The sequence below is a fragment of the Leopardus geoffroyi genome, chromosome D3 (assembly GCF_018350155.1).
Source record: "Leopardus geoffroyi isolate Oge1 chromosome D3, O.geoffroyi_Oge1_pat1.0, whole genome shotgun sequence".
In the NCBI taxonomy this organism is placed as follows: Eukaryota; Metazoa; Chordata; class Mammalia; order Carnivora; family Felidae; genus Leopardus; species Leopardus geoffroyi.
Window position 1 is genome coordinate 85,994,045 of NC_059339.1, and position 12,102 is coordinate 86,006,146.

Below are 12,102 nucleotides of genomic sequence, written 5' to 3' on the forward strand. Positions count from 1 at the left end.
TCTCAAATAGCTTTTGAATAAGTGTTTGGAAGTGATTCTGGTGTTGGTATATATTTAACAGCAATTAAATATAGGCCAGCATTGAAAGATACCAAAGTTCATATCTATACTGAAATGATAGCCAAAGATAGCCTTATCAGTGCATTAAATTGAATCCTACGTATTAACCACTTTTCACACAACCGTGCCTCTCGCTAATACCGTACATATGTTGCGAGAGGACCAGGACCCTGGACTACCACTTCAAGGTCTCTAGTTGCAGTGTCTGTTCCTGGATGGGCTTTGCTTATTTGGTTTTGCTGATTTGTTTATCTGATACACAGTTATAAATAAATAATTGAGTCCTGTACCCCAAGTTATCATTCGTATCTTATCTTACTTTCCGAAGGGAATACAAATAAAAGCCGCTCCCACATAGTCCACTTTCTTCTGTAGGCTTTAAAATCTCTAGAGATGAAGTTTCCGTGATTCCCTTTAGTCCAGTGGACCCTCGGGTTTGACAGTTCCTATAATCAGAAATTCTTCTGAGTTTCTGACCAAATCCTATTTGAAGTGAAGAGTTCACTAGGTCAACATGATGGAAAAGGTCCATTATACCTGACTTTTGGTGAAGGTAACGCTTGTGAACGAGTCCCAGCTAAAAACACATAATTATGGCTGTGAACTAAAGCCAAGAAATCACCATTTACTTCACAGTGAGTCTTAAACGGAAAAGGGATGTCCTTTGTGTAAAATCACCTTGGAAAGAGAAAACACTAAGGAAAAGAGATTGCTATGAGGTAAAAGGGTTTCCATTAGATAGAAAGGAATTAAGAGGGTATTTAATTGTGGCAAGCTGGCTAGCTGCCTAATGCAGTGGAAAACTGAGGCCATGGAACATCTGGGGATCCTGGGGGCCTGTGGAGTCCTGGCAACAGTATGGAATTTTCTAGAAGGAAAATCTGAAGCGTCCTCAGGAGCCTGCTTGGTGAGACAACTGGCATGTTTGGGAGATAACTCTGAAAGAGAAGGTGAGATCCGCCAATCCCTCAGAGAGTGAAACAGCATCCTGAGCTATGATGGGACAGGCAAGACTGTCACCAGCTAAGGGACAGAAAGAACACAGGAGGAAAGTGCATCTTCCTGCAAGCACTGAGATCTGTTGCTAACCAGCCAAATGGTCCCTGCACCTTCAGTGCCCTTGAAGAACCAGACAAAGGAGACTGTACCAGCCCCTCCCACATACTGCTAACAAAAGGCATTTATTATTATTTTGTGTCCTGGGACAAAAATAAAAACAAGGTATCTAATTCCATTTCTGTGGTTCTCTTTCATGTACTTGAAGAATTAGTATCTTTCATTTATAAGCAAAATAAAGCCTACTCCTTTATTTATTTATTTATTTGTTCCTCAGAGGAGTGATTCCCTGGTCTCAAGCAATCATTTTACTGCTCATCTCTGGAATTTCTCCAGCATACTTATTATATAAGACACTACTTCTAGGGCTTAAAGCAGAACACAGTGCACTATTAAAATCGTGTTTGATGAAGAGTAACAAAGAAGTGATTTCCTCATGCTTCGGCTTATTTATGCTGCTAGTATGAAGGTTGTTTTTAGAACGCTGATTCATGCTGAATTTGACTTTACATTGACACAGAATACTTCCCAAGGCTCAGCACCGGAGCCCTTTTTATTATTTTACTCTGATGACAAAGCAAAACATTTTGGAAAACTGCATCAAACAAGAAAATAAAGCAAAACGGAAAACCTCGGCATTCATTAGCATTTATTAAATTATTCTTTTACTGATTTAAGTTTAAGGGTTCAACTAGACCTCTAATCAAAGTATAAATAGTCCAAATAGCTGTGATGCATTTATATCATTTTCCCCAATACACTATGTGTTTTCATCACTTTACGGTGAGATTTTCATTAGACTTTTGAAATATAAAAAAAGAACTTATTGAGACAGACTAAATTGAGGAACTTTGTAATGTTGACCCGGAAAATGAAACAGCCAGTTATTTTTAGCAGCAAAATGGGTTTATTGGGGAATAGCAGAGGAATTGTAATTTGAGAGTGAACCCCAGGCAAGTCTAGAGAACAAAGGAGAAGAATGGCTGTGGCTGTTATAATAAAAAAAAAAGTCCATGGGAATAAACAGGGTTCAGAGTATAGTGGCTCCTCATTGGCTGACTTGTGACAGCCTCTCCCTGGCTGGGTTGTTGCCAGGCAAGGAGAAAATCTTCCTTTCCTCTGCTGCTGGAGGCAAGTGTAGGACTCTTCCTTTGGGGATGCAAGATACTTTTCTTTTTGTGGAGTCCTGGAAGGGTGGCTGAGTGGCAGGGTGTGAGAGCCCCCCCTTCTGGTCTTTGATTTCATTTTAAAAGAGGTTCTTTTATTCGTTTTATTCTTTTATTTCATGGCAGACACTGATCTACGCGGATATTTCCCTGCCCACTTTAAAAACAAAACAGTTAGTTTACCAGCAAATGGGTTTATTTGGGAATAGCAGAGGATTTGCAATTCAGAGTAAGCAAGCTGTAGCAAAAGCCCCAGGCAAGTCCGATAAGCAAAGGAGAGAGACATTATTTTATAAAGAAAATGGAGGACGTTGGGAGGGAGACAAAGGTCCACTGAAGGAAAGCGAGGGGCCAGGGTGATACCAACTTCTCGTGGGCTGGGTTGCCTGGCAAGGAAGGAAATGTTCCTCCTCCTGTTGGAATGTTAAAGCAGTATTGGATTTGCAAGGGGCATCTCTTCCCGGAGAGGTGTGTGACTGAGAGTGGTGGTGAGTGAGTGCGCCCCCTTCTGGCCTCCTGACTCCATTTTATGTATTTATTTTTTGGGGGGGGAAGAATTTTTTATTTTTATTTTTATTTTTATATTAAATATAATTTATTGTCAAATTGGTTTCCATACAACACCCAGCGCTCATCCCAACAGGTGCCCTCCTCCTGACTCCATTTTAAATGAGATTTTTGTGTATTAATTTTAACACTGCAAAATACCTGACCAATAGTCTTCAAAACTCTTGAGACCATGAAAAGCAAAAAAAAAAAAAAAAAAAAAAAGGAAAAAGACTGAAAAATTATCAAAGATCAGAGGGATCTGAGGAGACAGGACAACTAAATGCAATGTGGTGTCCTGGATTGGATCCCCAAACAGAATAAAATATTGGTGGAAACACAGGTGATTTTTCAATAGGCTCTGTAGTTTAGGTAATAGTACTTTACCCATGTTAATTTCTTAGTTTTGAAAAACATTCCATGGTTATTTAGGATGTGAATATTAGGGATAGCTGGGTAAAGTCTTTTTAGGAATTCTCTGTACCATTTTTTCAACAGTAAGTCTAAAATTATTCCAAAATAAGAAAATGATAATTTAAGGGCCTCTGCTTGGTAAACAGTTTATTAAATCAAGTCTTTAACAATAATTTTTAGCTTTATGTGGTTGATTCTCTTAATGTAATAGCAGATAGACAAGATACTACTGAAAATACCCACTCTTTTTTCTTTATTATTCATTACCAGATTTATTCTATAGCAATACAGAGTGCCAAAATGGAAACACTTATGCTTTCCAACTCATATTTAACTCGTTTTGACATTTTAATGGAAAATAACTGTAGTCACACAAGATGGGCATTACAGTCAGTGAGTGTGTTTGTGTATTTCCATGAATATCATAAGGCTTCATTTGACGTCATCATGGCTTGAGAGCTATGAGCAATAAAGTGCAAAGGGTACAGGGGAAAGCATTGTTCCATAGGAAGGAACAGAAACCATATTACCAGGGATCTGGTCTCAATTCCTTTCAAAGAGAGTCTTCCTGCCTCACTAAGATTCTAAATCTATTAATAAATAGAAATCATATTGAAACTCTATATACATCTCATTTTGCCAAGTATATTTTTATTGATCTGCTCTAATCCCTTAAATTTCTACTCAGATTCATGTAACTTTTTTTTCACTTCCACAATATCACTACTCCTACAAATACCTCCTCTACCAACCAACCACCCCCATTTCTGCTAATAAAAACAAAATCTAAAAGTATCTGTCTTGGTCAGCTTGGACTGCCATGACAAAATACCATAGACTGAGTGGCTTAAACAACAGACACTTATTTTCCCATCCTTCTGGAGATTAGAAGTCCAAAATCAAGGTGCCAGCATGGTCAGGTTCTTGGGGAGCCCTCTCCCTAATGGTCACCAGTTCTCTGTGTGCTCACATGAGTTCCTTCTTTGTATGTGGGAGCACAGAGAGAGAGAGAGAGAGAGAGAGAGAGAGAAAGCAAGCTCTGTGGGGTTTCTTCTTATAAGAGCACTTACCCCCTCCTGAGGGGCCCACCCTCATGACCTCATCTAAACCTGATTACATCTCAGAGGCCCCATCTCCAAATACCGTCACGTTGAGGGTGTGAAATCCAACGTGAGAGTTTAGGAGCGATGCAATTTAATTCGTAGCGGTGTTCAAAACCCAAGAGTTTCAGATAAGAGTGTGGACAATGTGACAAACTTGTATTCTAGACAGTTTCTGCAGGTTATCTTTGTAAATCCTCAAATAGCAACTTCATGAGGTATATTGGTCTTAATTTATAGATGAGGAAGTTAGGTACTAGAGAAGTTAAAATAACTTCTTCAAGACAGGCATTTAAAAAATAGCAGTATATGCACTAAAATCAAGATGTTCCGGCTAAAGAATGATATTCTTGGGCATTGCAGTAAAATACCCTCAATCCCAATACAAATGTGTGGGACTTATACTAATGACTGAGGGAAATGATTCATCCTGGGCAAAAATTCACACTGTATTGTGGAAGGAGTAATTTTAGGAAGAGAGTAAATGAATGCATTTTTTTTCTCTTTCATTCAGCTGTGTAATAATAAATGTAAATAGCCACATAGGTTAATAGTATTCAAACTATTGTGAAATTAACAGGAACTCACTTGCACTCAACAGAGAATTTAGTTTGTCTGTTAATATTATATATAATATAATAACCATAATTATTGGAATTATTTGAGACCTTTAAAAGGATGTTGTTACAAGCAATGCTTTTTATAATGTATGTAAATATCCATAATGGTTATGGATGTGCTGAACGAAGTCTGCTGCTAAGGGTATTTTTATCAGTTTTGCATTATACTACCCTCTGTTAGTTCATGACTCCTCTGTAGCCGTACAGAGGCGTGAACTTTGTATATTTTGTTTCTGTTCACTGTCACACTAATCATATGTTATAGGCATTATTTTCCACCAGCCAAGAGGATACGTGCTTAGAGGGTTCAGTGACTTGCCCAGAAGTTACAATGGCTCTCAAAAGGGATCGAGTTGGAGTTCCAAGTCCAGTCATTATGGTTCCGCATTCCGAGATTCAGAGATCGTTAATGTGTTTATTTTTATTTTTTAAAAATTTGTATATGGTGCTCTAATTGGTCTGACCACAAAATATTTGGATCTGAATATTCTGATTCTGCATTTTGTTAGAACTATGTGTCATTAGTAAAAGAAAGTGTCCCTATGTGTGGCTTTGTCCTGTGTGGCAAATTGCACTTACTTTGTAAGTTAAAGGAGCCGACCTTGTTAGGAAACTACCGTGCACTAGGATGTGGGCTCATCTTGTTGACTCTTCCCTCTGTCCTATGAGGTCCCTTCTTTATGAGACATGGAATAATTAGTCTAAGGTTGCACAGCTAGTAAATGGCTGAGCCATGATGTGAATCCATCTGTTGGATTCCAACATGTTGGGAGAGGTCATTGTGAGGATGCTACCACCAGTTGACCTGAGGGCTGGACCGGAGCAGTCAGAGGTTCCTCACCTTACCCTGTCCTTGGAAGGCACCTTCCACCGTACCTGTAGGCAGAAGCATTTCAAGTACAGTCTTGAACAGGCAATGTGTTGTTGAGACCATCTGGACTGAATATGTGACTGAACCCCATTAAGGCTTCTCTGTGTACTTTTTAAGATTCAGCACCTTGTGACCACCCAAGATAAGCCTAGTATATGAGTTCCCTTGCTCAGTAAACCTGCCACCTACCCACCTGGGGTGGCCTGCCTCTTTCTTGGGTCTCTCTTTGACCAGATTTCACCCAGGGAACTCCCAAGTATGCAAACTAACACAAAGTTTTACTTATCTTCCACGATACCAAGCTGCCTTTTCTTGTATGTTCGTGTTTTCTAAATTCATTACCTTAAATTTACTTAAAATATAAAGACCTTTCTCAAGTTTAAAGAACAGAATCTATAATGCTGAATAAACCCATGGAGAACTGAGTTGAAGCTAAATAAACCACATGTTGATATTATATTATAATCAATATTCACAATTGCTTTATAGTATTTTACTGTGAGGGTGGAGATCGGTAAGGGGCCACCAAATACATAGGTAACTAGAACACAATGTGTTAACCCCAAGTGTGTTAGAAGAATGCCAGGAGATCTGAGGGGGTGATGTGACATCTTATTTCCAGGTATGTGGGTAGAAATCCTGTGACACAGGAGGTGTATCTCAGGCAGGTTGAGAAGGAGAGACGCGTGCACATGTGCCAAAGCTCAGGAGTGTCCTTCAGATGCTTTTTGAAGCTACTAGGAAGGAGCTAAAAATGTAGCAAGAGTCAAGTGGAAGTGTGAGCCTTGATATTCTGTTTATTCTGTTTTGAGGAGAGATCTTCCACACGATTGGTCAAAGAGTACCTTGTAACATGGGAAACACTGTCTTCTAGCCAGTAATGAACAATGCACGCTCCAAAAAATATTATATTATCTGGCCAGTATTAGTTAAAAAAAAAAAAGAAGAAAAGAAAAGAATAGAAGAAAAAGAAGAAAAGCATAGTGTAGCAACTTTACAGTTTGAATAAAGAAATAGAAAAGAAATACAGTGATCTAAGTCTCTGATGCTTCCTTCTGTGCATTTCTTTCTTTCTTCTTTCTTTCTTTCCAACATTTATTCATTTTTGAGAGTGAGAACGAGCGTGTGAGCATGAGTGGGGGAGGGGCAGAGAGAGAGGAGACACAGAATCCAAAGCAGGCTCGAGGCTCTGAGTCGTCAGCTCAGAGCCCGATGCGGGGCTCGAACCCATGAACCATGAGATCATGACCTGAGTCGAAGTCAGATGTGCAACCGAGTGAGTCACCAAGGCTCCCCTCTTCTGTGCATTTCTTTAGGGCTATAGAGAATGCATACTCCAGCAAGACTGTGCTAAATGTTGAAATTTAAAATTGTGGCCAGCGGCACCTGGGTGACTCAGTCGGTTAAGCGTCCTACTTCGGCTCAGGTCATGATCTCACAGTTAGTGAGTTCAAGCCACACGTTTGGTCTTTGCACCGACAGCTCAGAGCCTGGAGCCTGCTTCGGATTCCGTGTCTCCCTCCATCTGCCGTTCCCCCACTTGTGCTCTCTCTCTCTCTCTCTCTCTCAAAAATAAATAATAGATAAACTTAAAAAAACTAAAAAATAAAATTGTGGCCCATTTGCTTTGCTAGAACTCTCCAGTCACTGAAAGGAGACTCATTTTATTACTTTGCTTTAAACATACCTGGGGAGGGAGGGTGACAGAGTGGGCATCAGGTGACAGGCTAACAGTCTGATATTAATTAGTCCTATGAAACAGGGGCAAAGCCTAGGAATGATGGTTTGTAGGTGTGTAATTACTAGTCCTGCTTTTTTACCAAAGCTGAAGAGATGTGTGTTCTGACAGAGGTGTGTTCAAATCCTGACACTGCCACTGTGTTTATCCTAAAATGAAGAAAACCTACCTCATCTAGTAGAAATGAGGATTACATGTGTATATAAATTTTTAGATGCATTGCACATAATAAGCATATAACAGATACCAGTTACTCTCTAGTATAAAAGAGTAAAACAGATGCTTCCGTTATAAAAACACCTATCTTCCTGCTTTCTAAATTAATATATGAGTGTTTGGGCTTTTAAAACAAACGAATCCTACAAGATAAGCAGTTTTAAATGTGCTGATATTGGAAAGATAGAGAATAGAGCATTAGGAAAGTGCATTGATCTCATGAATCGTGACTCATGGAAAACAAAATTGTTTGTCACTGGCACGCTGAGATAAATATTTTATGCGATATTGACACCATTTGATTTTATTAGATTAAAAACGATTGAAGCCAGCGCATTGAAAACCTCAAAACATAAAATCTTTTCACAAAATATCATTTTTAATTAAATATTGTGTTTTTAAAAGTTTGCTGTAATGTTGATGAATAACCTGGTTTAGACTCAAAAAATGTTCTCTCTATCAGTACATTTAACACAAATTATTTCCAACGGGTTAACTGAATAGGTAAATTCCTGACATTACAAAACTCATGCGGAAAGGCAGATAATAAGATTCCTTCATTTGCTTTCAGATTTTCAGACGATGCTGGTTGGTTTTCAAGAAAGCTTCTAGTAAAGGACCCAGAAGGCTGGAGAAATTTCCAGATGAAAAGGCAGCATATTTCAGAAACTTCCATAAGGTAAGTCACCGTGTTTGGAATCGCTGGGGAATAACTGGGACCCCTTGGCAACGACTCATGGAGACGTTTCTTTTGATAGATGGAATCTGCAGAGGCAGAACGCACAACCAGGATAAAATGTCCCTGTTCAGATAAAATGCAAAAGTTATTTTTCTCCTTTATTTTAATCATCTGCTGTAAATGCCAGTGGTTCCTCTGCAAAATGAAAGACTCATTTTTATTGCTACTTTGCAAAATGAGATGACTCATAATTCAACCACATCATTTCCCAAGGTGCTGAGTAGGCATTTTCCCTCTGTTCAGGTTAATTGTGCATTTGTTACTTTGATTTACACTGTGGGCAATATTTAGGAGATAAAACTTTCGAGGCTGGCATTAACAGTGCTAATGGCTCTGCTAATGTGCATAGTATTTGCTGTTAGATGGCTTTAACAGGAAAGGATCATCGAATATGTTGATGTGTAGAGAGATGTAGCCACACATTCCATGAATGAAATATCCATTTACCAAGAATTAAAAGTATGTAGGAAACAACCCTAGAATGATACTAAAATTGCTACCTAGCGTTGTGTTTGGTGATAACATCAAAACACAGGTAAGGATTTGATAATTAGATGGTCAGAATTCCCGGTCAGAACTCAGAACTGTGAAGCAGTTTTGTTTGTTGCCGAAATGCTTCAATAAGCCCCGTAAAACATCTAATTTCTCATGGTTGGTAGTACAGAGTAGTTACCCTGAATGATGTAGTGATTCTGTGGAATTTATTTTGTGTGATATATGGTCTAATTCCTCCTTTTATTAAAAATAGGGTGCTTGCCAGGAGTTGGCAGGGGATAAATAGACCTAGCACAGAAACTGTCCTCTATGATACCATAATGCAGGATGTATGTCATCAGAAATTTGTCCAAACTCAGTGTACAATGCTGAGGATGAATCTTCCTGTAAAGTATGGACCTGGGGTGATTATGTTGCGTCAAAGTAAATTCATCACTTGTAACAAATGTACCACTTTGGGGTGGGATGTTATTAAAGGGGGAGGGAATAGGGAAATCTCTGTACCTTGAGTTCAATATTGCTGTGAACTTAAAAATTCTCTAAATGATGAAGTCCTTTTAAAAATGGATTATTCTACACTAATGGACTAACCAACTCTGTTACACAAGTAACTCGCAGCAATTTTTATTATATTTGAAACTGTATCAGAGAACGTAACATTTGAATTTCTTTAACTCTCCATGAGGTATTCTAAATATTAGTATAGATTTACTGTCAGAGAATCCAAGCTCACGTTCCTGCCCAACCACTTACTAGCTCACGGGAGTTTGGTTTTCTCATGTGTACATGTTCTTTACATGCCTTTTTTGAAGACTACTGGAGATAGAGTATCAAAGATAGTGTGCATATTCTTTCTGCGTGAAAAATTATCTGAAGTCTAAAGTTACATTGGTATTTTGTATTAGGATTGTGATCGTGGCAATATTTTTAAACCTGACTTTGTGAAAAACTGCAAAGTTGTGAAACATGAGTCTGTGACCTTTAGTTTTTGAGTAAAATTTTGAAAGGCTGAGCATACTCTATACTCTGGATTCCTGGTCAGAACCGCTGCCCACTGGTCAATGCGGGATGCTCTTCAGCCAGCGAACCCAGAGTCCATGCACTCAAGACTCAGGCAGAATCCTCAAGAAGGAGAAAGATCACCCTGGAAAATAAATTGTTGAGAAAGATCAAGAATCTTAATCACGTGTGTGTGTGTGTGTGTGTGTGTGTGTGACGAGAAGATTAAGATCTGCTCTTTTATCAACTTTCAAGTGTATACTACAGTATCGTTAACTGTTATCATCATGCTACACATTAAATTTCCAGAACTTATTCATCTTACCCTCTGACCAGGGGGGGAGGGAGATGCTGACTAGCCTTATTTTGGTAATCATTTCACAATGTACACATGTATCAAAGGACCACATTGTATACCTTAAACGTATACAATGTGATATGCCAATTATATCTCAATAATCAAGCTGGAATAAAAACCACTTAACCACATTACGCACTGGGTAAGATTGTAGACTCTAGAATCTAGCTTGCATATTCAACAGTTGTGGGAAATTGCATAAACTGTTTACACACTTAATTTGTCTCCTCTTTTAGATTCAGATTATAATAGTATAACCAATTATAACCCAAAGAAGGGTTATGGTAAGGAAAAAAGTGGTACTATAGGCATAAAATGAGGTTAAGTATAATAAGATATTATTAACAAATTAAATTTTATAGCTAAGTATACAACTAGTTACTTGGCATATAGTAAGTTTTAGTAAATGTTAGCCATTTTTTAATGTTTATTTATTTTTGAGAGAGAGTGGAGAAGGGGCAGAGGGAGAGGGAGGCTCTGAAGCAGACTGTGTGCTACAGCAGAGAGCCCAATTTGGGGCTCAAACTCCCAAACTGAAGTCGGAACCTTAAACGACCGAGCCACCCAGGCGCTCTGATGTTAGCCGTTTCAGTCTAGGCCAGATGTGACGGTGACTCGGGTACAGGTGTCACTGTTGGAGCTGGAGATGGAAGGATGCATTTTGGATATGATGTGTGGACCCTGACAAGATGTGCTTTGGGACTCCATGTTGGGTCTTCGTGAAAGGTTAGGACTCGTGGAGATTCCTGAGTTTGGGTTTGAGCAACAGACAAGAGGATGGTGAAATTCATGAAGATGGGGAAGACTAGAAGAGCAGACTTTGAGTAAAAATCACAGGCCTTCACTGACTGGCTATAGGAGAAACGGGAGAGGAGTACAAGTTGCTGTCTCTTCCAGACTGGGTGACAGATGAGTGGTCATGCTGTGACAGAGACAGGAACCCTGTGCACAGGAGCAGTTTTCAGTGGTGAAGAGAAGGCCTTCTTGGCCTGTTAGATTAGGTGTCTCTACGGCACATTCAGATAGATATTTTTCCTTAAACAGTTAGAACTGCAGGCAGATTACATTGAAAATGCCCAGGAGAGCTCCTGGATGGTGATGTTAAGGTGGGTGTGTACTAATGTGTGTCTGTGAAAGCTTGATCAGTTGAAACGAAACTCTTTCCTCTAAAAGACGTGGACTTGGGTACCAGTCTTGTGACATTCAGTGTATTTTACAGGGATTTCAAATCTAAGTTCATCAAGAGTTAACAAATCAAAAGAGTTGACACTTGATGGAAAAAAAAAAGACCAATTCAAAAAATGGTAGAAAATTATGTAAAGTGGCACTTGAAGGAGGAAATGCTAGTAAAAGAAATGTTAAAATCCTGAAGAGTATTTAAGTCCTTTATAGTGATTATCAAGACTGTTTAACTGGAACTTCCCAACTGAAAGTTTTAATAATTCTAAAGAAAGAATTGTTTATTTTACTGACAAGAAAACTGTGAAAACTACTATCCTGCTGTTCCTGAAAACACCACCCCAGAGGTTAGACGGTGTTCATTTGTCCAAGCCCCGAACAACTAGCCATCAAGGCAAATGAGCAGTTACAAATACATATTCATGATATTTTTATCCTGACCTATACTTTTGTTTCTGCAAAATCAAAAACTGAACCATCCCTTCCCATGTTTTTTTTTCCCTGAGAAGAATTATGAATCCTTTTTTTGGAGAGCTGTGAACTTC

General features: G+C 38.9%; 1 protein-coding gene across 1 annotated transcript in view; it reads left to right on the forward strand.

Annotated features, from left to right (window-relative positions):
* Positions 1-12,102, forward strand: part of DOK6 (docking protein 6) — a 363,336-nt gene that overhangs the window by 107,535 nt on the left and 243,699 nt on the right. Inside the window, exon 2 of the mRNA XM_045459263.1 lies at positions 8,359-8,466. Coding sequence (XP_045315219.1) covers positions 8,359-8,466 — 108 coding nt within the window. The remainder of the gene's footprint in view (positions 1-8,358; positions 8,467-12,102) is intronic.